This window comes from Seriola aureovittata, chromosome 7 (genome assembly GCF_021018895.1).
Source record: "Seriola aureovittata isolate HTS-2021-v1 ecotype China chromosome 7, ASM2101889v1, whole genome shotgun sequence".
Lineage (NCBI taxonomy): Eukaryota > Metazoa > Chordata > Actinopteri > Carangiformes > Carangidae > Seriola > Seriola aureovittata.
This window is the reverse complement of record NC_079370.1, coordinates 4,153,254-4,179,484: the sequence shown is the minus strand read 5'-3', so window position 1 is coordinate 4,179,484 and position 26,231 is coordinate 4,153,254. Positions and strand designations below refer to the sequence as shown.

The 26,231-nt window shown below is 43.0% G+C and overlaps 1 protein-coding gene across 2 annotated transcripts in view; it reads right to left on the bottom strand.

Moving 5' to 3' along the window:
• The window catches only part of bbs9 (Bardet-Biedl syndrome 9), a 163,996-nt gene that overhangs the window by 51,503 nt on the left and 86,262 nt on the right, over positions 1-26,231 (bottom strand). For both annotated transcript variants that reach the window (XM_056381493.1, XM_056381494.1), the window contains 3 exons: positions 24,094-24,276; positions 16,164-16,413; positions 4,423-4,533 (listed from right to left, as the gene is read on the bottom strand). In XM_056381493.1, the coding sequence (XP_056237468.1) occupies positions 4,423-4,533; positions 16,164-16,413; positions 24,094-24,276 (544 nt within the window). The remainder of the gene's footprint in view (positions 1-4,422; positions 4,534-16,163; positions 16,414-24,093; positions 24,277-26,231) is intronic.

The following is a 26,231-nucleotide window of genomic DNA, read 5'->3' as shown; positions in this document are numbered from 1 at the left end:
TCAAAGGGATGCCCCGATTGATGATGGGTAGATCGGCATTAATGCTTCACCTGTGGTTAATACACTGGTGTCTGCGCCTGAGAGAAGCGCCGTCTGCTGTGTAGTGTAGTCCCGCCTCCCACCTTCTTCAGTGCGCCAGGCGTGCGACAGGCCACCAAAACAAAACACAGATTTTAGAAATAAAAATCTAAATTCTGCATGACAGGGGAAAAAAAAAAAGAAGTGAAGTGAAGTGTCCTTCAGCAACAGCAACAAGCTCCAGGGTCAAAAGAGACTTTCACTACAAGGTTTAATAAACAATCACACCATTCTGTGCAAAGTCTTTACAAGCTGCTGCAGTTTCTTAGGAGGAGGAGGAGGAGTGGGAGGAGGAGGAGCGGGAGGTGTGGTGGCTACAAGACAAGTCTGGACATGATGCTCCCCCCCACCCCTCCCTCCGTCACCCAAATCACTTCCCCTGCTCCCCTCCGTCCCCCCCTCCCTCCACTCATTTTAAGTGCAAACCACAGACTTACTGTGAGGTTTCCATGACAAACAATACTAATTAGGGATCATTTTCCCTTTGGTTTTTTTCAATCACGTCTGGAGGGAGGAATTGAAAGGCGAGGGTGACGTGCGTGTGAGTGTGTGTGTGTGTGTGTGTGTGTGTCTTTGTCTGAGGAATGAGAGCTTTGAACTGATTTGTTCTCTACCATCTTGTTCCCTGCTTTTATAGGAGTAGTGAACTGCCCGGTTCACCCACAGGCTTTTTTGGCATTGGGCCACCAGCAGACAGAAACACTCGACTGTGCGTCTGTGGGTAGATTACACCGTGGACAGAGCGACTAATGCACTGGCATGATATTATCAGCAGATTCTAGCTTCCTACTGATGTGTAATGCAGTTAAACTTTTATTTTTCAACCCTAAAATGTCTCGCTCAGAGCACATCTGGCTCAGAAATTTAAGGGATTCTTATCAAAACGTGAAAAAAACAACATAAACAGTAGAGAGAGATGACAGGAAACCAGGACAGAGAGAGATGAGTAATGACATGCAAACAATGTCCTCAAGCCTGATACATGTTGGGGATTTTGCAGCTGTAAAAAACTTGTCTTATGTACAGTTGGTACGGGCTAATTCCTCAAAGGGATGCCCCGATTGATGATGGGTAGATCGGCATTAATGCTTCACCTGTGGTTAATACACTGGTGTCTGCGCCTGAGAGAAGCGCCGTCTGCTGTGTAGTGTAGTCCCGCCTCCCACCTTCTTCAGTGCGCCAGGCGTGCGACAGGCCACCAAAACAAAACACAGATTTTAGAAATAAAAATCTAAATTCTGCATGACAGGGGAAAAAAAAAAAGAAGTGAAGTGAAGTGTCCTTCAGCAACAGCAACAAGCTCCAGGGTCAAAAGAGACTTTCACTACAAGGTTTAATAAACAATCACACCATTCTGTGCAAAGTCTTTACAAGCTGCTGCAGTTTCTTAGGAGGAGGAGGAGGAGTGGGAGGAGGAGGAGCGGGAGGTGTGGTGGCTACAAGACAAGTCTGGACATGATGCTCCCCCCCACCCCTCCCTCCGTCACCCAAATCACTTCCCCTGCTCCCCTCCGTCCCCCCCTCCCTCCACTCATTTTAAGTGCAAACCACAGACTTACTGTGAGGTTTCCATGACAAACAATACTAATTAGGGATCATTTTCCCTTTGGTTTTTTTCAATCACGTCTGGAGGGAGGAATTGAAAGGCGAGGGTGACGTGCGTGTGAGTGTGTGTGTGTGTGTGTGTGTGTTGTGTGTGTGTGTGTGTGTGAGTGTGTGTGAGTGTGTAAGAGAGAGAGCCACTGAGGTAAAGCTCTATTAAACCTCTGTTTTGATATTAAGTTCAGGACCATCAGACAGACACAATAAATCTCAAACAATTACACATTTCTATGGGAGAATGACCAACTGATTCACCTTTCATACACATGGTAGATAGTGGATTTGCATTGAGCTCACTGCAGCCATGGACGCAGCACATGTAGTGTGAGTGACTGAGATAAAAATGATTCTACAATTTGATTTATACTAATGTTAAACTTGGGAGAAAGTGAGCACTTGTATGATTGGTACTTTGAATACTAATTACACTGATTACAGGATTAATAAATCAAACCTTTTCCTATGCTGTATAATTCACTGTCAAAATGTTTTTATCTGGACAAACACATGTGATCAACACGTGTACAATTAATAAAACATGCTAACACAATGCAGTGGCACTGCACTGACGTGTTTTAACATTCCCACGGTTGTTTTGAACGCAGCATGTGGTTGTAAGCTCAGTGTGTGTGTGTGAATGTATATGTACCGTATATGAGTGTATATCTAATGATCCCTGTGTTGCCCTCTTTGTGTCTCCCACGCCTCCTCTTCTCATTAGTGGCGACGCCTGAGTGGATTAACCACATGCGTGCACACACAGACACATACACACACACAGACACACACACACACACAACTAATGTAACTAATAGCTCAAGTAGAGCCCATCAAAGCGGATCTATCCGCCACGGTTTAGGAAAGACAAACTGTCATAAAACACGGATTTGTCCTCAATGCAAACCAGAAGCCCCTCTCTGGCAGGAGACTGGTGTGTGTTTGTGCACGTGTATGTGTGGTTGTGTGTGTGTATGTGTGTATGTGTGTGTGTGTGTGTGTGTGTGTGTGTGTGTGTGTGTGTGTGTGTGTGAGACAAAGCCAGAAGCCAGGAAACAATATGCTCTTGTTGAGTGTGTGTGGAGGCTGATGTGATCGTGTTGTATGTGTGCGTATCAAACTAATCTCTTTAGTAACTAATGATGACTTAAAAAAAGCAGGGCAGGATGGAAGAAAGGAAGTAAGGAAGGAAGAAATTGAGGTGTCATCCTGCTTGATTGGGTTGATTAGGAAAATAAATAGTCAGATATTAAATGGCCAGATATGTCCTCTGCGGACCTGCTGCATCTTTCAGACAGATGGAAAGGAGGACAGACTGAGAGCAGAGCCAGATGGACGCAAACATAAAGAGAGGAGAGAGAGTGAGAACGAGACACAGCAGACGGAGGAAGAGGAAGAGAGCGTGGTCCAACTCCCCAAACAGAGAAACAGTGAGCGTAGACCTGGCAACAGTGAGCCAGCAACGCCGGACATGCTCCCAGCTCCGCTCTCACAATGCCGCAGCAGTAACACTGTGATAATAAAAGCATGGCCACAACAGGAACAAAGCAGATATGAAACACAGACGAGTGCACAGCAGCGGATAGCTTACATTCCCAGGGAAGAACATCTTAGAGAGCATTATGGGTTCAGAGTATATACCACATGTATGAGCAGGAGCAGGTGGATGAGTGGAACATAGATGGACTGGAAATGAGCAGCAAAACCATTGATCAAAGATTTTCGATATCGGTCCTGATACAGATTCTTAACGATACTTTTTTTTTTTTTATATCAATTTTATCAGATAAATTTGAACAAAAAAGACAATAACAATAAACATTACGGCACAAATTTTTCTATTATTCTTATTTTTAAGCTCAGTTAAACGTGTTCCAAGCCGATCACCAGCATTTTTAGATCTTGGTCCAAGCGCGCTGCATGCTGATTGGCTCGCTGACGCTGATGAGATTTACTCATTTGCTTCCACTATGTTTATATAGGGACTGATTAGCTTGTAACATCGGCCCTGGCATCCCGTATTCCCACAGTATGAGATGCATGAGATGTCATGAGGGACGTGGTCATGAGTTTTCCTCCCCGGGCAACAAGACACATGTTTCATGACCAGAGTGATGCTGTAACTGCTGCCAAGTAAAGTAAAGATGCTAGTGGCTCGTTCGTCCGATCTTATTGGTTCAGTGATGTGAGGATGCGTTAAGGTGAGTACCTTCAGTCGGGGGCAAAGCTCTGAGGTCACAGCTCATCAACAGTGCAGGATCACAGGGTGAAAAAACAAAACTAAACCTTTAGAAACACCACGAACATCAATGCTGCATCCTCAGAACCAAATTTATGGTTTGATTTCATCACTTGGCACCAGCTAGGGTGTGAACCATGCTGAGTCTGTGGAGCTTGTGCCAATGGCAGTCAAAGTGGTATGTGCAAATAACAGATGAGGCAGAGCACTGTGCCGTGAGGGAAAATAGAGGTGGATTACAACAGTGTGACAGACAGTGAACAGATATCGGTGTCAGGCTCTGGTCAGGATTTACTGACAAGCTGGGAGCGATGCTGCGGACGTACCGCTGGAGTGATGTATTTTGATACGGGTGGCTTGGAAATGTGACAAGGCGATGCAGAGCCACTGAGGGGTCTGAGAGTTAGACAACATTCAGCTCCAAATAAAGACACAGAGAGACGGGGAGAAAAGATAACAGGTACCAAGGAGATGAGTAAAAAAGATGGAGGAGTTTGTGCTCCTACCTTTCTTGACTTTCTTAGACGGCTGTTTCTTCTTGATGAACTTGGTGGCCTCCTGCGGGAGCTCCAGCTCCTCCCCGTCACCAGCCACCTCTGCTATGGGCTCCACACCTCCTGAACGACAGGTAGAGAGAACACGTTAGCAAAGGCTTTGCACTTATAGTTCTACAAATTGACAGTGTGACAGCAACCTTTCACAGCTGGCCGGTTAGCAACTTCAACTTCCATGTTTTGCTGATAGTTATGATAATTTGAACTCGGGGCGTGCCGACACACAGTCAGTGTTTCAGCCACGTTTTCTGTCTCACGTGTGTCTGATGCAAGTATCTACAACAAGCCCAGTTGTCCCCGATTCAACTTTTCTTGGATAACCATGAACCTGGGCGATGTAGACTCTTCATAGACGTCTGATGGAACAGATACGCTCCTATTTTAATAAATCCAGAGGTGTACACAGGCCGCATAACAGCTTGTGTTTATGAGTGTGTAGTGCATAACTACAGTTACTGTGCCTGAATGCATCCGTATAAACACAAGCTGAAGCTGCTGAAGCTGCTGCTGCCGCCCTGCAAATGTTCTGCTCATGCCACTCGCCCTGTGTAGACACTTTATTTCTTTATTTGGATTAAATTATTAGCTTAGTCCTCCTGGAGTCCACACACGAAAAACAACAAATAAATCAAAATCACACTATAACAATAAAGAAAAGAAACAAAAGAAGCCAAACACTGAGAATAATTAACATAAAAACAATAAACAATAATAACTGTCACAAATGCACATTACCAGGAAGAATGAGGAGATGAAGACACAGATTTATTTGTTTTTGTGAAGCTGAACGTTCTGCAGGTTTCACATGATGTACATTTTTTTTTTTTATCCTGCTCATGTCACAGCGCTGCCCTGAATAAGTGACATGTGCGACCACGCCCGCCTCTGCAGACATGTAATATACCAGCCCTTTTTACATACATGTCAGCACTTATTCTACTCAGCATGCAGTGATGGCATATGATGCATATACTTTAAAACCTGTGAACCAGCAGCATCTTGCAGCGTGCGTCTCTGCGGGTTGAGGCGAATCATATCGCATTTTACTGTTGTAAGTCTGATCAGGAGATCTGTGAAACCATGAGGTTGGCAAAACAACATGTTTGGGGAAAAAGCAAAAAGTAGTTTTTACTGCTATTTTTGTTTGTTATTCGTTCAGTTTATTTCTTGCTTGCCACCATTGATTCCATTGGCAGAGATCACCCCATGATTTACTGAACAATAACACTTGGATGTTGTTGTTTCTAACGTTCTGAGTCTTAATGTCGTGTCTGCAGAGGTGTAGAGAGAAAGACGAGAGAAACTTTTTTTTTTCGTTTTCTTTTTCTCACTACAGACACGATGTTCTGCTCGCAGCTCACTGCTGTCGCTGTTTCTCCTGCTTCAGGCCAAAAACTAAAAAATGTCTAAATTCTAAATTCTTCTCGGTGTGTGTTTGTCAGCGTTTACAGAAAAAGGTAAATATTAAATGTTCATGTTTTTGGAAGTTTTGTAGAAGAAGCAATAGAACATGGATGGATGTGTGTGTGTGTGTGTGTGTGTGTGTGTGTGTGTGTGTAAACTTGGACGGGTGAGGGTGTGATTGTGTGTGTGTGATGAAATCCCTGCTAGAATCCCATGGATCAGTGTGGATTTAAGGAGCTCCTGAGGCCGATGAATTGGACGCCTTGTCTCTTCTCCATCCCACCTCTCTGTCTCCTCTTTATCCCCCTTCCGTCATTCCTCTCCTCCCCTCTCTGTCTCCTCTTCCTCTCTTTCCTCTGCTCCCTCCTCATCCTTTTCCTGTTGCCTAACTCCCCTCTTTGTCTCTTCTCCTCCCCCCCATTTTCCTCTCCTTCTGTCTCCTCCTCATCCCTCTGTTTTCTCTTCTTTCTCCTCACCCTCCTCTTTCCATCTCTTTCCCACATGTCCATTTCTCCTCATTTCCTCTCCTCCCTGAGGATTGTGTCCAGTTTCACGGTACTTTCATTTAACATGCACTGCACACACACACACACACACACACATACACACACCTTTGTACTGTGTGTGTCTGAGCGTGTGTGTGTGTGTGTGTGTGTGTGTGTGTGTGTCTGCCATCATGTCTACCTTAAGGTGTCTGAGAATGTGTGTGTCTCTCCATCTCCCCCACTGCGTCTTCGTCTGTGTGTGTGTGTGTGTGTGTGTGTGTGTGTGTGTGTGTGTGTGTGTGCAGATTACCCTAAGCCCTCTCTAATATTTATCCTGGCCTTTTCTAAAGCCAATCTTGTTCTCTTTGGTGAGAGCACAGCCTGTGGCTTCACACACACACACACACACACACACACACACACACACACACACACACACACACCACACACACACACACACACACACACACACACACACACACACACACACACACACACATACACACTCTCACTCACAGTTGTTTGAAATGGGATATGCCTTGCTCTTAATTGGGCAGGTGTTTTTCTAAGGCGAGTCGTTTTTTTTTAACGCTGTCTTACAATTTCACGGGGAATGTGTTGGTCTGTGTGTGTGTGTGTGTGTGTGTGTGTTTTAACCTCAGCCTTACATCAACATGAGGTAAGGAAATAGCCCACCTCTGGAGCAACTCTGAAACAAAATCACATTACACACAGACACAGACACACACACACACAGACACACACACACACACACACACACACACACACACACACACACACACACACACACACACACACACACACCGTCTCTTTGCTCTGACCTCTCATGCATTCCTCCCTCTGCCTCTCTCTCCTTCCCGCTCTGTAAATAGTAGGAGTAGTACCGCCTGGTCGGAGTTGCGGTGTGTATCTGTGTTTCCCTCGGCCGCGGTCAGGTCTATATTTGTCTCGCTGGTCGGGGTTATCAGTTTTAGACAACCCTGAGGTTTGGACTCTCTACTCTGCACCACATCACACTTCAACACCCAAGAAAAGCAGCCGAATGGAAGATGACACTGTAATTACAGTTGTTGTGTTAGAGAGGCTGCACAATAATACTGGTGGCGATGTATTTAAAGTAGAACCAGAAGCAGGTGTTGCAGCAGCATGACAGTGGATCTATAATATTAGATGTAGCGTCGCTGATGAAGATGTAGAGACCGTGACACAGGGTCGAAGCTGAGATAGTGCCGACGCTTTACATGCAGAAACAATAGCAGGTGCAAGTTGTTAAAAGAGTTGTTGTATTTTTTTAGATTTATTTTTTGCCGACTTCCAGTGGTTTAACTCATCACCTTCCTGCTGCGATGTAGAGTCAAAGCTGCAACAAACCTTCGAAACCTTCAACCAGAGAGGGCAATTAAATGTTTTATTTTTAGCCAGGTATTAAGTTACTCTTCCAAAACTGTCTCAAACCATCTTAAAATTTCTGCACCCAAATTCTTTTAAATTCTTTCAAAAATGTCCTTGACAAGTCCCAAACTGTCTTAGTAGGTTTGCAGTTAAAGTGACAGAGATGTAGAATCTGCACTCTCTCTCTCTCTCTCTCTCTCTCTCTCTCTTTCATACGACGAAGGTAGAGCCATAACATTCAGCAGCACGGTCGGCTCCTCAGCTCGTTAAAATCACCAGGAAGTCTCCTGTTTCTGTTATTACAGACTGGATCTCTGTACAAGCTCTGAATCTGAACAACAACAACAACAAAAATAATAATCAAATTTAGAGCCAGTCAGCGGGATCAGGACGGTCTGCGGACAACAAGGACCGTTGCTGTTATTACTACTGCTATTACTAAATGTTTTTCTTTTACTGCTACAACTGGCACCAGCACAATCATTACTAATGTGACCCTCTTTGGAACAGATGTGGAGGATGTGCCATAATGTTTTTAAAGTCCTGCATGCTGCAGAAAACAGAACCTTAATCGTCACGGACAGTTTGGGAGCTTTGATAAGTTCTGGAGAAAGTGCTGCAGAGGACAGATCTGGAGACAGTTTGGAGGAGAGGTATAGAAATTTCTAGATATCGCTCCAGTTTGAGGCAGTCGAGGAGATTTAAGGAGCAGTTTGAAAAGGTTCGGGGGCCGTCTGCAGATGTTTAGATATGGTGTGTTTCGGTGGTTTGGGAAGAGTTTGAAACTTACGTCTTGAAGGCAGTTAAGGACAGTTCGGGGCATTTTGGAGATTGTTTGGAAAGCCTGGTGCAGTTCTGATGAAGTTTAGATATAGCTGGGGGACAGTCTAAGACAGTTGTGCAACAGTCTGGGACATTTTGGACATTTGTGGGTCTGTTTTTATATAAATGAGGATGGTTTGGTTCAGTCCATGATAATTTGAAGAAGGCTCAAGCCATTTTGTGACAGTTTGGGCCGGTCTGTGACAGTTTGGGGCCACTTGGGGCCGGTTTTGGAACGGTTCTGGACAGCTCGGTTGAGGGGGTGAAGCTGCTTCCAATAGACAGCTCTGTCTCGGTCTGCAGTGCGGAGACACCAGCGCATTCCTGCTTTATTCTGGGCTGCGGTTTGAAGATGGGGGTGACACTGTGCTGCCGCGGTTAGCAGCAATTTGGCTGTGGGCTTTACGCTATTTCAATCCCCCCTCAATGTACACATGTTTGTACGCACACATACGCACACGTATAGTTTGTGAGACCCACACATTTGCACACACACATACACACACACACACAGTGCTTTTGAAAACACACATCAAAAGGCAGGAAGTGTGATTCCTTTAGAAAACTGGTGTGTGTGTGTGTGTGTGTGTGATTCAGACACCTGATCTCTTCTGTCGAGCCTTCACACAAACACATCACACAAGTTGTGTATATGTTGAATATTGTGAAAACGGATCTCTGTCATTTCAGTGACTGAAAAGTACAAAAGTGTAATTAAGTTTGTGATTTAAATTCTTCTAGTTTGTAAAAGGAGTAAGAAACAAACAACAACCCTCCTCTAACATTTCAGATTTATTGAACGATGAGCTCCAGGTAGTGATTGATTCTTTCTAAAATAGAGCTCTGCTGTCGTATTTATAGAAGTCTGGAGGAGAACTCTTCAATTTGCAAACACCACAGAGACAGAACAAAGACAGCTGCTCAGGATTACACACCAGACCTGACCTACACTTACACATACTACATGCATTTTCCTTCGCTCTGTGTCCTCTGGATTTACACATACGCACACATGCATACATATGCGCACACACACACACACACACACACTCATACATGCACACAAACACAGCCCATCTTCTCCCCTCTCTTTAAGTCTAAAATAGATGCAGGCCCCAAACCACAGCTACCAGTGGAACACTGTGAAAATAACTGCAACACACACACATGCACTACAGGGGTGTGTGTGGGTGTGTGTGTGTGTGTGTGTGTGTGTGTGTGTGTGTGTGTGTGTGCGTGGATAAGAGGATGTGTGTGTGTGTGTGTGTGTGTGTGTGTGTGTGTGTGTGTGTGTGTGTTTATGTGCTTGCTTTCAATCAAACATAAGAAAACTTTTTTGACTTCATTAGAAGAGAAGAGAAGAGAAGAGAAGAGAAGAGAAGAGAAGAGAAGAGAAGAGGAAGGACAGGAAATGAGAATATTACAGTCAGAGAATAAATCATGATTGAAAACATTAGAAAAGAGATGAACATATGGTTCAGCACTGAAAAAGAACTACAGAAAAACAAACAAAAGAAGAGGCAAGTGTGTTTCACTAAATCCAGGAAGCCTTAAGATAAAAAACTGATCATAGTGAAGAAAAATAAGCAGAGTGAGGAGCTGGTTCCCACTTCCCCTCGTCTTTGTCTGGGTGGAATCAGTAAAAAAAAGATTCACATCTTTTGCAGCACTGCGACACATAATGAACAAACGTCACAATAACATCCACATATATATCAAAAAAGAGAAAAAGATAATGACAACTGAATCATATCACTCCAACCTGGATATACAGTATTAAAGCCTCCAATTTAAAGATCCCGTTTAAAGGCAGTCACTCCCTCTGATGGATTATTCAATAACTTCTTTTCCTTTGACCCTCTAGAGACTAATCGTATCCATGATGTTCAGCAGATTGCTGTGCCGCAGGATAATCTAGGTTTTTTTTAACTGTGGTTTACGTAAACCGAGTCAGAAACACTCACACAGGCGAGTGAGGCGATACACTATGTAGGTGGTGTCGCAGTTAATGAAACGTAGTGTTCTTGTGTGTGTTCACCTGTCGACATGCGACAGCAGTTTTTGGACGGACAAGATATTGTCTCCACAGCTGTAAACAAAAGATCCAGAACACTAAAAACCAAACAAAGAAGAGGTCTGGTACACATGTGGAGAAGCATTACAATCAATGAGCTCAGCAATTACATAATATCATAAAATCTAATTGTACTTAAGGGTGATCCCAACGCTCAGGGAAACGTTCTCCACACCTCGCGCCCCGACACCATGACAGTATTGTATGTCTGAGTGTCGTGTCCAGACGCTGGCCCAGCGAACCGCAGAGGAACGGCGTCTCTCACGATTTAAAGACAGGTGAAACGAATACAAACGTTTCACACACGTGTAGTGTATTGCTTCACATAAAAATGTTTGAAGTCAAATTTAATTTAAACGGCCTAATATCACAAATCACAAAATCTTTCCTCGAGGGGGTTTAACAACCTGTAAATCACACAACACCCTCTGTCCTCAGACCCTGGAGTCTGATAAGGAGGAACTCCCCTAAAAGACACGTTTAATGGGAAAAATGTATCTCTCCTCTCGTCCTCGCTCTGCCAGGAGAAAGCTCTTTTTTCTGTACATGAGAGAACAAATGAAAAACAACAGACCAGAAACTGATCAAAGCGAAAAGATAAAAGATGATTACACAAGATTAACTGCGGGTTAAAACTGATGATAAAAAGAAATGTATAAAAAAAAAAACAAAAAAAAAAAAACAGAAGGAACACAAGAGAAGACCAAGTGCTGCCAAAAGTGTTGCTCACTGCGGCAAAATAACTGGAGAGATTAAGTGTGTTTATACAGTATGTGTGTGTGTGTGTGTGTGTCAGTGTGTGTGTGTGTGGGAGAAGACATCAATATACACACCTCCATGGTTGAGGTCAGTTCAAAGCTATGCTGACAGCGCGCTGACTAATGACCCGTGTGATAAACACATCCTGATTTCACCAGGTGTGTGTGTGTGTGTGTGTGTGTGTACAGAGTGCAGCTGTTGAGGCCAGTTGGTTTGAATGATGTCATCAGGGTGAAAACAGAAAGGTCATGTGATGAAGAGACAGAGATAAATACAGTGGGAGAGAAAATGTGGACGTAACACTGATGCTAACAGTTACATATGTTAATGTTGAGAATATTATCTTAATGCACAAGTACAAAGTTCTATAATAATAATAATAATAATAATAATAATAATAATAATGATCCTTTGGCTCAATGTAAAGGAAAACTTTGGATTGTCATTATTAAAAACAGCCACTGCTACATTACAGAGACGGGGATTCTTCCCACAGCTGCCATTTTATCCTGACCTTCAACAAACTTCAGATTAGAGGCACAAAAAAAGTAATAGGAAATAGACCAGAATGCAATGCAGCTACAAAACATGCCTGGAGTCTGAGTAAGGAGACTGTAACTCGTGGTTTTGTCTTGCTCGCTTTTGTTATCACTCCCAAACTGAGTCATTCAATTTAACACGAATTTAACACCTTTGTGTTCATTCTCCAAATGCTGACCTCATCGATTCGGGGAAATGTAGGACGTCAAAGAGGGAAGCGGAGAACATGCGGTGAAAGTACATTTCAATATTTCATTACTAAATACATCTACATAACAGATTCAATGGCAAATTTTAGCGGATTAAGGAAAAAAATCTATGTTTTAGTTTGTTTTTTATTATTGTTCATTGTCCTGTTGTTCACCAGTTGTAATTTATTCATGTACACCTCGCTGTTCTGCTGTGTCCTAATGTATATTATTGTATTATCTTAACTTGTTCTGCCCCTTAGAGCAACACACACATCATTTTTCACTGTGAATTCATCCCTTTTATAATGTGACGATATAAGATTTGGTTGAATTTAGGCAGAAAAACAACTTGGTAACGGGGTTGGAGAAAGATTTGGGTTAAAATTACTACTTTGTCATAGTTACAATAAAAACCATGTGGTTGGAGAACGATCGTGGTTAACAGAGCTCGACTTTGATGAACAGCAGCTGTTTTAACCTGATTTAAAAAACTTAATCGAGACGAGTCAGTAGTTTCTTTAATGTCTGTGTTAGTGATGAAATTACATATAAATAACTACCAGGAAATAAAAGCGTTTCCCATATATACTTTAAACTTTTAAAGAAACTTGGACATTTGGTGAAATTTAGGGGAAGATCACAAACATTCATATACTCGTATATATACATATATATATATATCTGATACCTGATATTTGCCAGTGGTTAAATTAACATCTGGCTGGAACAAAGGCTTTCATTACCAAGAAGGGGAAATATTTTATTACTCATTCCGCCTCGTCATATTAATCTTGGCCACATGGGGCTTAATTCTCACTGGGACTGGAATTTTGGAATTTCCACCTTTCCACCTTAAATAGCTCTTTCCTTCCATCTGTTCTCACATTAATCAGACCCTCCTCTCTTGCTCTCTTTTCTCTCCCCTCTCTCTCTTCTCCTGGATGAAGAGGTGAAGCTTTAACAATGAGAGTGACACTGTCTCAGTGTATGTTTAGGGTGTGTGTGTGTGTGTGTGTGTGTGTGCGTGTTGTAAGGTTTTTATTTCCAGGAAACTCTCACATAAACACATTTACACAGATACACACACACACTCTCTACCAATGAAGTGGGGCTTGTTGTGTGGTATCCCTGTGTGTGTGTGTGTGTGTGTGTGTGTGTGTGTGTGTGTGTCTGTGGTCTTGGAGGGAAACGGTTGCCGCCGGTGTTGTTGGAAACGTAAACAAATGTGTATGTTTACGGGCGGGTGAAAAAGCAAAATCTGAGACGGCTAACAAACGACTGTTTACTGAAGCGCTGTGTGTGTGTGTGTGTGTGTGTGTGTGTGTGTGTGTGTGTGTGTGTGTGTGTCTGTGTGCGTGTGTGTCTGTGTGAATTTTGGCAGCAGACCAAAGGAGAGAGGGTAGACCGCATGACAAGGAAACATAAACACAAACACACTCTCTCCCTCTCATATTCACACTCACTCTCTCTCTCTCACACACACACACACACACACACACACTGAATTAATTGATTCAGTTATGTTCCACTGAACTTTGTGCTGAATTACTGTAATCACTATAATGACTTTTAAACAAGCCTTTAAAGTTTTATAGACTTTTCTCACTCACTCTCCCTCCCTCGCTCTCTCTCTCTCCCTCACTCTCTCTCTCTCTTTCTCTCACTCACTCACACACACACACACACACACACACACACACACACACATTAATACTCAAAGAGGGAGGATTTATCTATAAACCTTGTTAAGTATTATAAATTAGCTGCATAACCGTGTCTATTCAAACGAGTCAGTGCTGGACGTTTGGTCCAGTACTCAACCTCCTTTGGTTCAGTGTCTCCTGTTCACAATAATAATTCATCTTAAATTAACTCACTGCTGTCAAACTACATCTAAGTCTCCATCACATGCAGAACACAACTGCCGGGCAGCTGCAGGGTGACAGCTGGGACAAATGAGACACCAGAGAAGAAGAATTTACATGTTCCTCAGCGAGTTACAGCAAAACTGAACAAAGAGACGAGGATCGGACGGGGCATCACTGACTGACTGAAATGTGTGTTACTTTTTCTTATTGACCATGTGTCCTTGTTTTAGTGTCACATTTTTTACACTTTTTTAACCTGGTGCAATACAACGTGCAACAAATCGATTCAAACGCCACGATTCAATGACGCAAAACGAGAGTCATCTTGTTCTTTTCACCATTTCGCACAAGTGCAACATGATTAGAGAAAAAATGACTGATTTTACTTTTTAGTTTCACGGAGAGAAGGAGGAATGAGGAAGGGAGGAGGGTGAGGAATAAATAAAAGAGGGAGGAGAGAGGACAGACTGTAATTGATGACCTTGTCAGAAACACCTCCATAAACTTCAGCCGAGACTAAATGATCCATAAGGTGTGTGTGTGTGTGTGTGTGTTTGTGTGTCAAAGAGTGAATGTATACTTATGATTTTATGAGTGTGTCCCACCTTGTATGTGCTAAAGTGTGCGGCGTGTAAATCCATGTTTTTATGGGTGTGTCTGCACTGTGTATCCATGTGTACAGTGTGTGTGTCATACCTGTAGTTTTTTGGGTTTTTTGCATATGTGTGTGTGTAGTGATGCATTTAAATACGAGTGTGTGTGTGTGTGTGTGTGTGTGTGTGTGTGTTGGCTGTAAAGTGTACCATGAATAGGCTTCATGTTTTTACCCGCCGAAGCCTAAAATCTTCACCAGGGGACCGGCTTATATGAGGCTGTGCACCAACACACACAGCGCAACAACAATACACACACACACACACACACACACACACCACACACACACACACAGATTCAGAAAAGGCAACAGAACTTCACCATTACTTATTTTTTGTACAAAATCACTGATCTCTTCCGAACAGATATGTTATATTTTAAGGTGGATCTCTGAGTATTTACACCTTTCTCTTATTGAACTTCAGCAATTCTTTATATTTTGGAAAGTGATCAAATTCCATTCACTGAAGAAAGCCGTGAGATACAGTTAAAAGCTCTGGGAAAGGCTTAAGACTGAACATTCATCTTAGAGCATCTTATCTAAAAGAAGCCATGCTACCATTACAAAGATGAGTGTTCTCTGGTTATGGTTAAGTTTTTGTAAAGACCAAGGTTACGGTTAAAAAGAAAGCAGCACTGACTGTTGGAGACTGGATGCAAACTGATGCCTCTGGTGTCGAGGTAAAGACGCTTTTGACGTCCAACCATCTACCTTTTTGTGGCACGAGAACAATGTCACACAACTTCCTCCTTTATTTCTGAGAGACAACGGTTATTTGAATGAAAGGTCGCTGGTCAGGAAGATGTAAACGTAAGGCTGTTTAAAGTATGTGATCAAGTGATCTATTGTTTTCCTGGAGAGGACAGTTTAAGAAGAGACCCATTTACAATGACACCAATTAGAAGCCTGAACAGAATTAATTAGGCTTCCAATGATCCTAATTAGCTTGAATGTGAGAAGAAAAATTATTTGAAAGGCCAGAGAGATTCTGCTAAAACTGCCAGATGTTGGCGAACCAACACTTTTATTTGTAGTACTAGTAATTAGACCCATGATGATTAACTTAACACGTGAGTTTCATGTAATTTTATCCGTGGTAACACAATGAAAAGTGTCTCGGGAGTGAATGTACAACTGAGCACCGCTCGGCGTAACTTCAGAATTTGATTCAACAATTTATGATGGAACATTTATTATTCATGGCAGAGCGGTTCTGTGTCAAGGGCACACACACACACACACACACACACACACACACACACACACACACACACACACACACACACACACACACACACAGCAGAGCTTTGTCCATGTCAGAAACAGTGTGTGTGTGTGTGTGTGTGTGTGTGTGTGTGTGTATACTGCATCAGCTCATCATACCTGTTTTCCTCTCCTCATTTCCCAACCCTTATCCTAACCTCATTTGCCATTCTCCCTCCCTCCCTCCCTACCTTCCTTCCCCTCCTCCCCCCGACTCACCGGGAGCAGCCAGGTTCTGGACCTGGGCGGGGACCTGGACGTTGGCCTCGGACGCCAGGGTGAGACGACCTCCCTTGCCGATGCGATCGCACATCAGGGTGATGTGCTTCTTGAGGCGGTCGGTGTCACGGGGGAGGGTGAGCACAGGGCCTCCCGCCTGGGCCAGAGATGTGGCCTGGTCCTTGGGGCTCCGCGACAGGCAGCTCCGCAGGAGGTGGGAGACGGCAGCGTCGCAGCTCTCTTCCCAGCCCTGAGGAGACAGGAGGAAGGTGAGGAGTGAGGATGCAAGTGTGTTGTTGTTGTTGTTGTAGAGGGAAGAGAGATGAGGGAGATTCGGTCACAGGGAAGAGAAAAACAAAAGAGCAGGAAAGAAAAAGAAGGAAGGGGATAGAAGGACACGGACAGGAGATAGAGAAGTTTGGGAAAAGAAGGAAGGAGGAGGAAGAACTGATGAGAACAGTGGTAAGAGCAGATGGAGAAAAGATGGTGAGCGCAGAGAAGAGGGAAGAAAGGAAGGAGAAAAACAGTAAAAGGAGGAGAAGAGGGAGAAGTTGAAGGAAACTGATCGAAAGACAAGAGATGGAGCGCAAAAGGAGAGAAGTAAAGGAGCGAATGAGTAGGAGGAAGAACAGGAAAGGGAGGATGAAGAGGCAGATTTAATGAACAATCATTGCTTGACATTTAATTAAATTAGAGACATACAATTAAAAGGCAGGAACACACACACACACACACACACACACACACAAAAACACACACACACAGGTAATAAAAAGCAGTGAGGAGATGAGATCCATGTCTCTTGCCACTCTCTCTCTTTCTGTCGTCTCTGGCCAAGATATCTCGTCTGGGCATCTCTGACCTCACGCACACACGCACACACACACATACACACACCTATCTTGTCCTATAAAACCCCTAAATCTAGCTCTCAACGGGTGACCCTGGATGGGTGAGTCCAAGGGAGGGAGGTGATGTGCATACGTATGTGTGTGTGTGTGTGTGTGTGTGTGTGTCTTTGTGTGTGTGTGTGTGTGTGTGTTTCGGTGCGTTGACAGGTACCCTCCCACCGTCCCCTTTTCCCAAGCCCCCCACCTCCCTCACCCCTCCTCCCCCTGCATGCCGCCATGCTGATAGGCCCCTAATGAGCCATAATGACAGGTAATCAACCCTGTAATGATGATGACAGAGCGACAGAGACAGAGAGAAACAGAGAGAGAGAGAGGGAGAGAGAGAGGGAGAGAGAAGGAGAGAGGGAGAGAGAGAGGGAGAGAAGGAGAGAGAGGGAGAGAGAAGGAGAGAGACGGAGAGAGAGAGGGTTGTGGAAGGTCAAGGAGATGAGATGATGACAGAGAGGAAGGCAGATATTAGAGACAGAAAAAAAAAGACGAGTGGAAAGATGATGGGCGAGCAGAGATAAGAACGGAGGAAAGAGAAGACAGAGGAGGAGGGGGAAAAAAAGAGTCTGGAAGGAGAGAAAATGAGAGAGGAGGAGCAGGAGGGAGAGGAGGAGGGGGGGAGACGAGACGGGAGGTGGGTGACCTATTCTTACCACAATACCTCACCAGGTTATCAAATGCTTGGAACGACATAACTGCAGGTTTCTGTGGAGACTTGGCGCGCTACACACACACACACACACACACACACACACACACACACACACGTTCCACACGCTGCGGAGGAAAATTAAACGTCTTTAGACCTCAACTGCAGACATTCATCCTCCTGAACGCGAAGAGAGGAAGCACAGAAAAGTGCAGCGGGGTTTGGACCGAGGCCAGAGCGGTAAATTAAGACAAAGTTCCCACTAATGCAGAAAAAACAGGGGAGAGACGTTTGTTTCCTGGGTTTGCAGTATATTATTCTCTGATCTGTGACGCCTGAAGCAGTTTGTGCTGGTGAACATCTGTAAAGACTGAACACCTCAGGTTAATGCACATTCATTTCTACTTTAAGTGAAATAGTGTCTCCAAGTTAATGTTCAGCATTGATTGGCAAAATAGATTTTATTCATTATGTATTTATTTATTAAAACAATAGGATGGAAGATATTAATGCCAGGAACTAGTGATAGTTGGGTGATATTTTCTTTGTGGGTTAGTCTTTTAAAATTACATTTAGTCACTTTTTTCCTCTTATTATTAAATATATTTATTAGTAAAGCTTTAAAACACTTTTTGATTTATTTATTTTTTAGCTCATCTATTTGAATCGATTTACATGAATGTTTTATCATTTGCTCTTATTATTATCATTTGTTGGTATGAAAAATCAGCACCGGGGTCATTTTCTTTCAGCTCGTATAAACTGAAGACATTTTTTGAAAAGAGTTTAAGGTCCCTTTCAGGCTTCGCTGAGGTTGGTAAAATGACACTGTTATTGTCACTGGGACAATATAAAATATTATATAATAAATATATATATTAATATATATATATATAATATATATATATAATATATAAATATTTTTTACAGTAAATGGATAAAGGTGAGTCGTGCTGTTCCACCATCTGTGGTTTAAAAAAAGCTTTGATCACTTCCCCTTTAGGGAATTCCCATTGCGATGTTAAGTGATGTTGCAGTACTCTGAAAAACTCCAGTAGACTTCTGTGAGTTCGACCCTCCAAGAGGCGAGGGACAGTGATGTTAGACTGCAATGCATTATTACCCAGCAGGCATTGCATGGTAGTGAAAACCAGCATTAGTTGATATAAAACAAACCTTATTTTACATTGTGTTGTTTACATTGTCTCCTAATTTTTACATGAGATGATGTAAACGTAATATACAGTGACTGCTTCACTATGCATGATTGAATAGTACATGTGGAGTCAGCTCCCCTCAGACCCCACCCTCTCCCTCTGCAAGAGACCACTTGTGTGACGGAGGATACTAACAAGTGCTGAGGGGAAGTGGAGGAAGGCATGGTAAAAGCCTGGCACCCTCACACACTGTCCCTGTGCTCCACTAAGCTACTTACTCTGAAAGATGATGATCTGGATCGGACCCTCAATCCAGTTGTTAACACATAAAAGTGTACCGGTGGCTACAACCGTGTCTGTAACTGATCTACCTGAGTGGCTTCACTGTTTCACTGCTGATACTTTGATGAGGACATCTATGCTGCAGATGGTTTTGATGATTTTCTTTTATTAAGTTTTGTAAGTCTCTTGTCCTTCTACCGACTGCATCAAGAATATTAGGTCCGACAAGGGGGAAATCCCAGATGTGATTGCAACAGTACTGGACGGCCGTGGAGAAAATATTCCCGGGCCCGGCACACAACCTTGGAGGACTCCCAAAGAGACGAGTAAACGTTCAGACAGAAAATCCCTCGGTCCTGACATCCTCATCATGGCTGGAAAAGTCATTTGAGAAGCCGGAGTTACGGCTCTGTGAGAACAATGTCGTACAGTCAGTCTCCAGGGGAAAAAAATTCATCCACACAATCACTTCCCTCGATCAAATCAATGATTCCTTTTTCTTAAAAAAAAACATATCTGAAAGACTGGATTTGGTAGAGTTCAGCTTGCAGCTGTTACACTGTGTTATTAACTTTAAATATGAGCAATTACTGTAAATGCTAAAAATCACAAGCTAATATGGTAAAAGGGAACCTGTGATTTGGATGGACAGCATGTAGGAAGACTTTAAGTGCATTGGAGTGAGATTAATTCAAAATAAAATCATTCAATATTACATGGGAGTCCGTTGGTACCGGTGAGACTTCATACGATCCAGGAAGTCCAGCTGCACCGAAACAACGAGTCCTCCAACCTAAACTTGCTTGTCCTTACCCTCGAATGCAACCAAAACGAGTGTACCGGTGGCGAGCGTACCAAACCTTTGTTGTCATGGTTATTTGATTGGACACTACAGAGCCTTGCCGTATATGGCATTGTGCATTGACCGCAATCAATTGAATGAGGGAGAAAGTTTTTGTGAAGTTATTTGGTTGAGGTACCGCTCACAGGAACTACATGACTTCTGGTGAAATACAATAATGACTCTATGTGGCTCTGAAAAAGAACTTAACTTTGCTGATTGAAAACATTTCATCCGCTCTTCAATGCTTCTTTACATCACCGTGAGGCTCAGAGAACCGCTCGACTGGGTGCTGCAAAGAACGCTTTCTAAAAATGCCCTTTACAGCGCTGTAAATAGCTCTGCAGCGGTACAAGCCTAAAGAAACATTTCCAGTTACTATATAGAAATTTTTGGTTAAGAGTTCAGGAAGCCAGAGCGAGGCAGCGCTGTTCGGCTGCATGATGGATTCTGGTAAAGTAAACAGAGGGCGGGAGAACGTGGGGGTCATGCAGGAATAGCAGGCAGACAGACAGCGTCAGCAACTCTGTTCAAGAGCTGACTGACAGATGGAAAAAGAGACAAAAGACGGAGAGAGAGGAACAAGGAGCAAGGGAGGGTGGTCCAGAAAGAGTGGGAGAGGGAGGGGAAAAGAGGAGGAAGGGAAGGAGATGTAAAAGAGACAGAGGGGGTAAAAATAAGAGTCAGGAAGCCAGAGAGACGGAGAAAAAAAAAAAGGGAGGTGATGAAAGGGGAAGTGAGGAAGAGAAAGAAAAGAGATGGGGAAAGGGAAAGCATGCAGGAAGAGGAAGAGATATAAATAGGGTCAGTTAGGGTGAGACGAAGAGAGAAGGATGGACGGTTAACAGAGAAGGGAGAGAGAGAGAAACAAATCTGAGGGAGATGGAGAGAAGCACGAAAACAGAAACTTAATATAAGAAACGGGGATAAATGATGAAGATAAGATGGAGGGAAACGTGATGCACGAGGAGGAAAAGTGAGGAAGAGGAGAAAAGAGTGAGAGGGTGAGGAATGAGGTAAGAGGACGATAGAACAGAGACAGACGAGATGAATGATGGAGAGCTGAGGATGAGGAGGAAGTGTGAGGAGGTGGAGGAGGACAAAGCAGGAGGAGGTAGAAAAAAAAATGAAAAGGATTGAGGAAGTGGAAGAAGAGGAAGATGAAGAGGGAGGGAGAAAGAGAGAAGCGGGAGGAATGCAGTAGAGGGAGGAGGTGGTGTTCTGCTTGGTTGCAGCTAAATGAGACGTTTCGTTAGACACCACACAGATGCATTTCCTATGGTGCTCCTCCTCCTCCTCCTCTTCCTCCCTCTTCCCTCTATCCACCTCTTTTAGTGCAGACAGGAAGACCTTCTCCTTCTCCTCCTCCTCTTCCTCCTTTTTCCCTCTTACTCTAAACATTTCCCTCTATTTTCCTTCAGATAAAGGAATCCGAGTGTAGACGTCTGCTGTCGAAATCCTGACCTTGTTTTCTGATTGGCAGCCGTGCATTTTTGGCATTTTTATAGTTCTGTGCACTTTGTACCTCAGCTGGATAATCACATAATCTAAGCTAATGTGACAGATGACATACAGGCCTTAGGTCATTTGGTTTTCTGTTACATATTTTAATTTTTCTCTGCTTTATTGAGCACAGATGTGTGTCTGTGTTTCCTGGAATATAAAAATAGGGTCTAAAAATGGTGAATATTACTGAATCAGATTTTTCTTTACCTGTTTTACATCTGTGCCTTCTTTTATGACTTCTATGTTTTACAGTTGCAGTTTGAAAGCAACAGTCTCTTTAAACAGTGTAGCTGCTATAATCCAGACGAGATTAGCTTTGAGTTTTGTTTTATTTGTCTCTCTGACTGGAGGTCATGGAGCAGCTGCACAGGAACCTGCAAACACTTATCAGGACAAAAAAAAAAAGGTGCATGTTCTTAGTTTAAAAGGCAAAAATCCTTAAATTATATTTTGATTTACAAGCGACGGTGTGTAATTTCATTTTTCAGTATCGTACACTCAGGGCTAAGGAAGCAATACAGTGGTTCTGAGACAGATGTTGACTTTTGTGGAGTAAAACTAAATTTCTTATCTTGTCTTGAAGTCTTTGAATTCTGTTTTTATTTCATGTCTTCATTTTTTGGGATTAAATATGTAAATATAAAGTTTGCAAGGAAAGTAGAGATCATTTTCAGCAGGTTAGTGTATTAATGAAACAGAAATTTATCATTTTTTGTCAAATTTATGGAAAGCAAGAACTACACTACTAACTAATCAACTAACTAATTTACTAACTACCTTATAATGTGACATTTACTAGGTTAGGATCTTACCATTTGACCAATGCAATGCAAAAAATTCTAAAATTTTTTATCCTGACAGCGGGATCTGTCTGGAAAAGCCAGTGAACTTTCCAATAAGACAGAGACTCTGTGCTGAGAGTCGTGATCATGATGATGATGAATACTAAAATACTTTGATGCAAACTCAATGAATCCAATTGTGGAGGATTGAATCGATCGATCATTTGCTCAATAAACCACTAAATATGAGCAGTAGGAGTGATGGATACAGTGCAGGACGAATGGATAAATTAAATAAGAGTTGGACTTTGGATGAAGCATCTAAGTCCTCCTCCTCCTCCTCCTCCTCCTGCTCCTACTCCTCCCTTTGAGTCTTCTCCATCCTCCTTTAATCCTGCTCTTCATCCCTCTTGTCTTCTTCTGTGGCTTTATTCTTGTCCGTGACATTCCTGGCATTTATCCCACTGAAAGGAAACTCACAGAGAGACTGACTTGCACTCACCTGGAGTAACCTCACCTGCCTGGTCACAGAAAAGGTCAAAGGTCAAAGTAGCACCTCACCTATCCACTTTCTAGCTCCATAACTGACATTCTGCAGAAACACCAGTGTTGAGAACATGACTTTTTATTACCTGCTGATTTCAGCTGCTGCAAAACTACAAAAACCAGAATTATTCTCTAATTAAAAAAGTAGCTAAAACCTGCGTCACCATCTCTTTCAGTGTGTAGTCATAGCACTGTGTTGGAGAGTGTGTCGTGTTGTCTGAAAATAGCTCATCGCTCCACCTGTTTGTCTTAATGTCGTGGGCGTGACCCTGATTACTGCTAATTCACTTAATGCCATTAATCCCACGTACAATAACACACACTCACACTTTTGTACAGAGTCCCCCAAGGCTCATCAACTGACCCTCTCAGCCTATTTCTGTCTGTGTGTGTGTCTGTGTGTGTGTGTGTGTGTGTGTACTGTTAAACATGTTTTATGTACGGATGAAGACACAGATGATTGTGTGTATGAGTGTGTGTGATGTGGGGCTGTCAGAGGAGGCTGGAAATAGACTTGGTGGTAATGAGAGGTTCAGGGGATTGATCAGAGCTATGGAAAAACTAACACACACACACACACACACACACACACACACACACACACACAGGTACACATAAGAGTCTCTATGGGGTGAGAAATCTTTCATGATCTGATCGCAGCAAATGGAAGAGCTCTGTCAACACGGCTGTTTAGTAACACACACACACACACACACACACACACACACACACACACACACACACACACACACACACACACAAATCTCACAGTCTGAGTCAGAGGCTGATTATAGAGCAATATGTCATCCATTCATGCTATTGTGACCTTGACCCCTTGTGTACATATATACACACATGCGCGCACACACGCACACACACACACACACACACACACACACACACACACACACACACACACACACACACACACACACACACACAGGTTTAATGCTTAAATCATAAACAGGTACCACAGAATTCACTGTTAGCGCAGAGCTGACAGGTGAGTGTTGAGTGGCAGAGAGTGAGTGTGTGATTGAAACGTGTGTGTGTGTGTGTGTGTGTGTGTGTGTGTGTGTGTTGTGTGTGTGTGTATAAATTCCTCTGGGACCAGAAGTACTTAATGTATTTTAAAAGTTTTCAGAGTGTGTGTTTAAGCTGGGGCTGTGTTTACTGAGTGGGCTGCAGATGGATGGACAGACACTGACATCTTAATGGCCTCCTGTGTGTGTGTGTGTGTGTGTGTGTGTGTGTGTGTGTGTGTGTACCAGCTGTGGCGTGTCGTGCAGCAGCGGCAGCAGCGTGGCCTCCAGGATGGCGGTCTGGTCGGGGGTCAGGCCCTGCCACAGCGACAGCAGCAGCACCAGCAGGTGTGTGGCGCTCCGCAGACGGACGAACGCCTCCTCCAGCAGAGCCCGGTTCTCCTCCGCCGCTTCCGCCAGCGCCATCACCTGCAGGAGGGAGGGGTCAGTCAATATCTTTCTGAATAATCACACTGTATAGTCAGGTGACAACAGCATGGCATAGAGGGTTTCACATCTTTCTGTTTACAGTGAAAGCATCACCGTTTTCTGTTTTCTTGTGTCTGATGCTGTTGCATGGTATCTCTAAAAATATTACATTTGAATTTAAAAAATTACAATACAAGATAAAACATAGTAAAACACAGTTCAGTCGCCATGTTGGAAAAGTTGAGACACATGAAGAAGCAGCTCAGTAAAATGTTCTGGGTCGACGATGTTGATGTTCAGCCTCGAAAATGAAGTGTGAGAAGTTTTGAGCACATTCCCTCCTGAGGCCAGAAAATTCATTACTTAAAAAAACACACATGTTCCCATTTATCACAGGAATAAGGCATTTATTATTAAAATATTACAAACAAAATAAAAAGTCCTATATTGGCAATACAGCCCAAATCATGAATCATCTTTTGGTTCTCTGAGGGTCTCGGCTGTATGACTGAGAGCAGTTTCTCCCGGTGTCGACTGCACAACCTGTGTAAACAGTTTTATGAGCATCAGCTCCACAGCTCCTTCATTACCGTCACAGTCCGCTCTGTCAGGAGGCTGATTTACTCTCATTTAGATGAGCCCCAATTCACCCCGAACAACTTCATCACAACATGTTGCTTTTAGAGCTTGTGTTTTCACTGGAGACCAAGATTCAACACGGCTGTTACATAAAGGCCTCACACCTCCAACTCCACTAAGTTATTTCTGTTTTTACGCTTTGGAATTAGAAGTTAAAGTTAAAGTGTTTGGGAGAAAGATTGAATTATTTTTCATGCTCAGGTGGATTTTTCCTTTAAAGATAACTCAATTTCATTACATCGTAGATTATATTTAATAGTTTTCATTTTTTATCAGTATTGATAATATTGTACACACAAAGTTAATTTACTGGCTCTGGAAAGTGAGTACTGCAATCGATCTAAAAAGCTTTAGCTGGACAATATGACTTCAAATCAATATCAAGATTATGTCAAACTTTTACCCTGATTACAATTAATGAACAATTACTTTGGCACTCACGAGCCGTGCACTCTTCATATTCGGCTGTGATTATATTTCAAGTGATTAAACAAATTGGTGGTGTCATCTTTGGTCACTATCCATGTTACATTCGAAGCTGTTTAGCAATCGTGACTGGAAGGAGGCGAGGCGGGCGTGTGCATCATCGTTTCCAAAGGTCTCAGTTTTCTGTCCGTCCAGACTACAACAACACAACCTGAGTTTTATAAACTAAAACAGGTCCAGGAAGAGTTTCCAAAATTCTCTGTTTGAGGGACTTGAAAACTCCGGGGTCGTGTGGACGCCAGGAATAAACGTAGAGAAAAGAGATGAGTTTTTAAAACATCCACAGAAAGCTGCAGCAGAACCCACCTCTCTACTGTCGACCTGTAGTGCTCTGAGAAATCATTGCTTTGATGGTGAATCACTGAACACGTTACTTGTCACACATTGTTGGAGGCATGAGCAGGTGTAACACCAAAGTAGCGTGTCTAGCTTTGCAACAAAACTCAAGACACAGCTCACACACACACACAAACAAAAAACCTCTCTAGACTGCAGGTTTAATACCCTAAATATTCTCACTGAAAGCAATTCTATTAATGATAAGGTGGATTGTTCCTTTAAGAATACATTGTTAAACAGCAGGGAATGAGCATCGGTCCAGGCTTTGTTGTGTTATTGTTTGGGTTTCCAAAGAGAAGGAAGTGGATCCACGTCCTTCGTCCTTCGAATCTATCATATTTTAGCGTTGTTTCCTGGCGTCTGTTGGAATTCAATTCTCGCTCTGAACAAACTGCACCACTGTTCTCCTGTTAGAGAACTGGAAATCCCATTTTCAAGCTATTTTTTTTTTTTTTTTTTAAAGCATCCCTTCTTTCTCAACTGGAAAAATA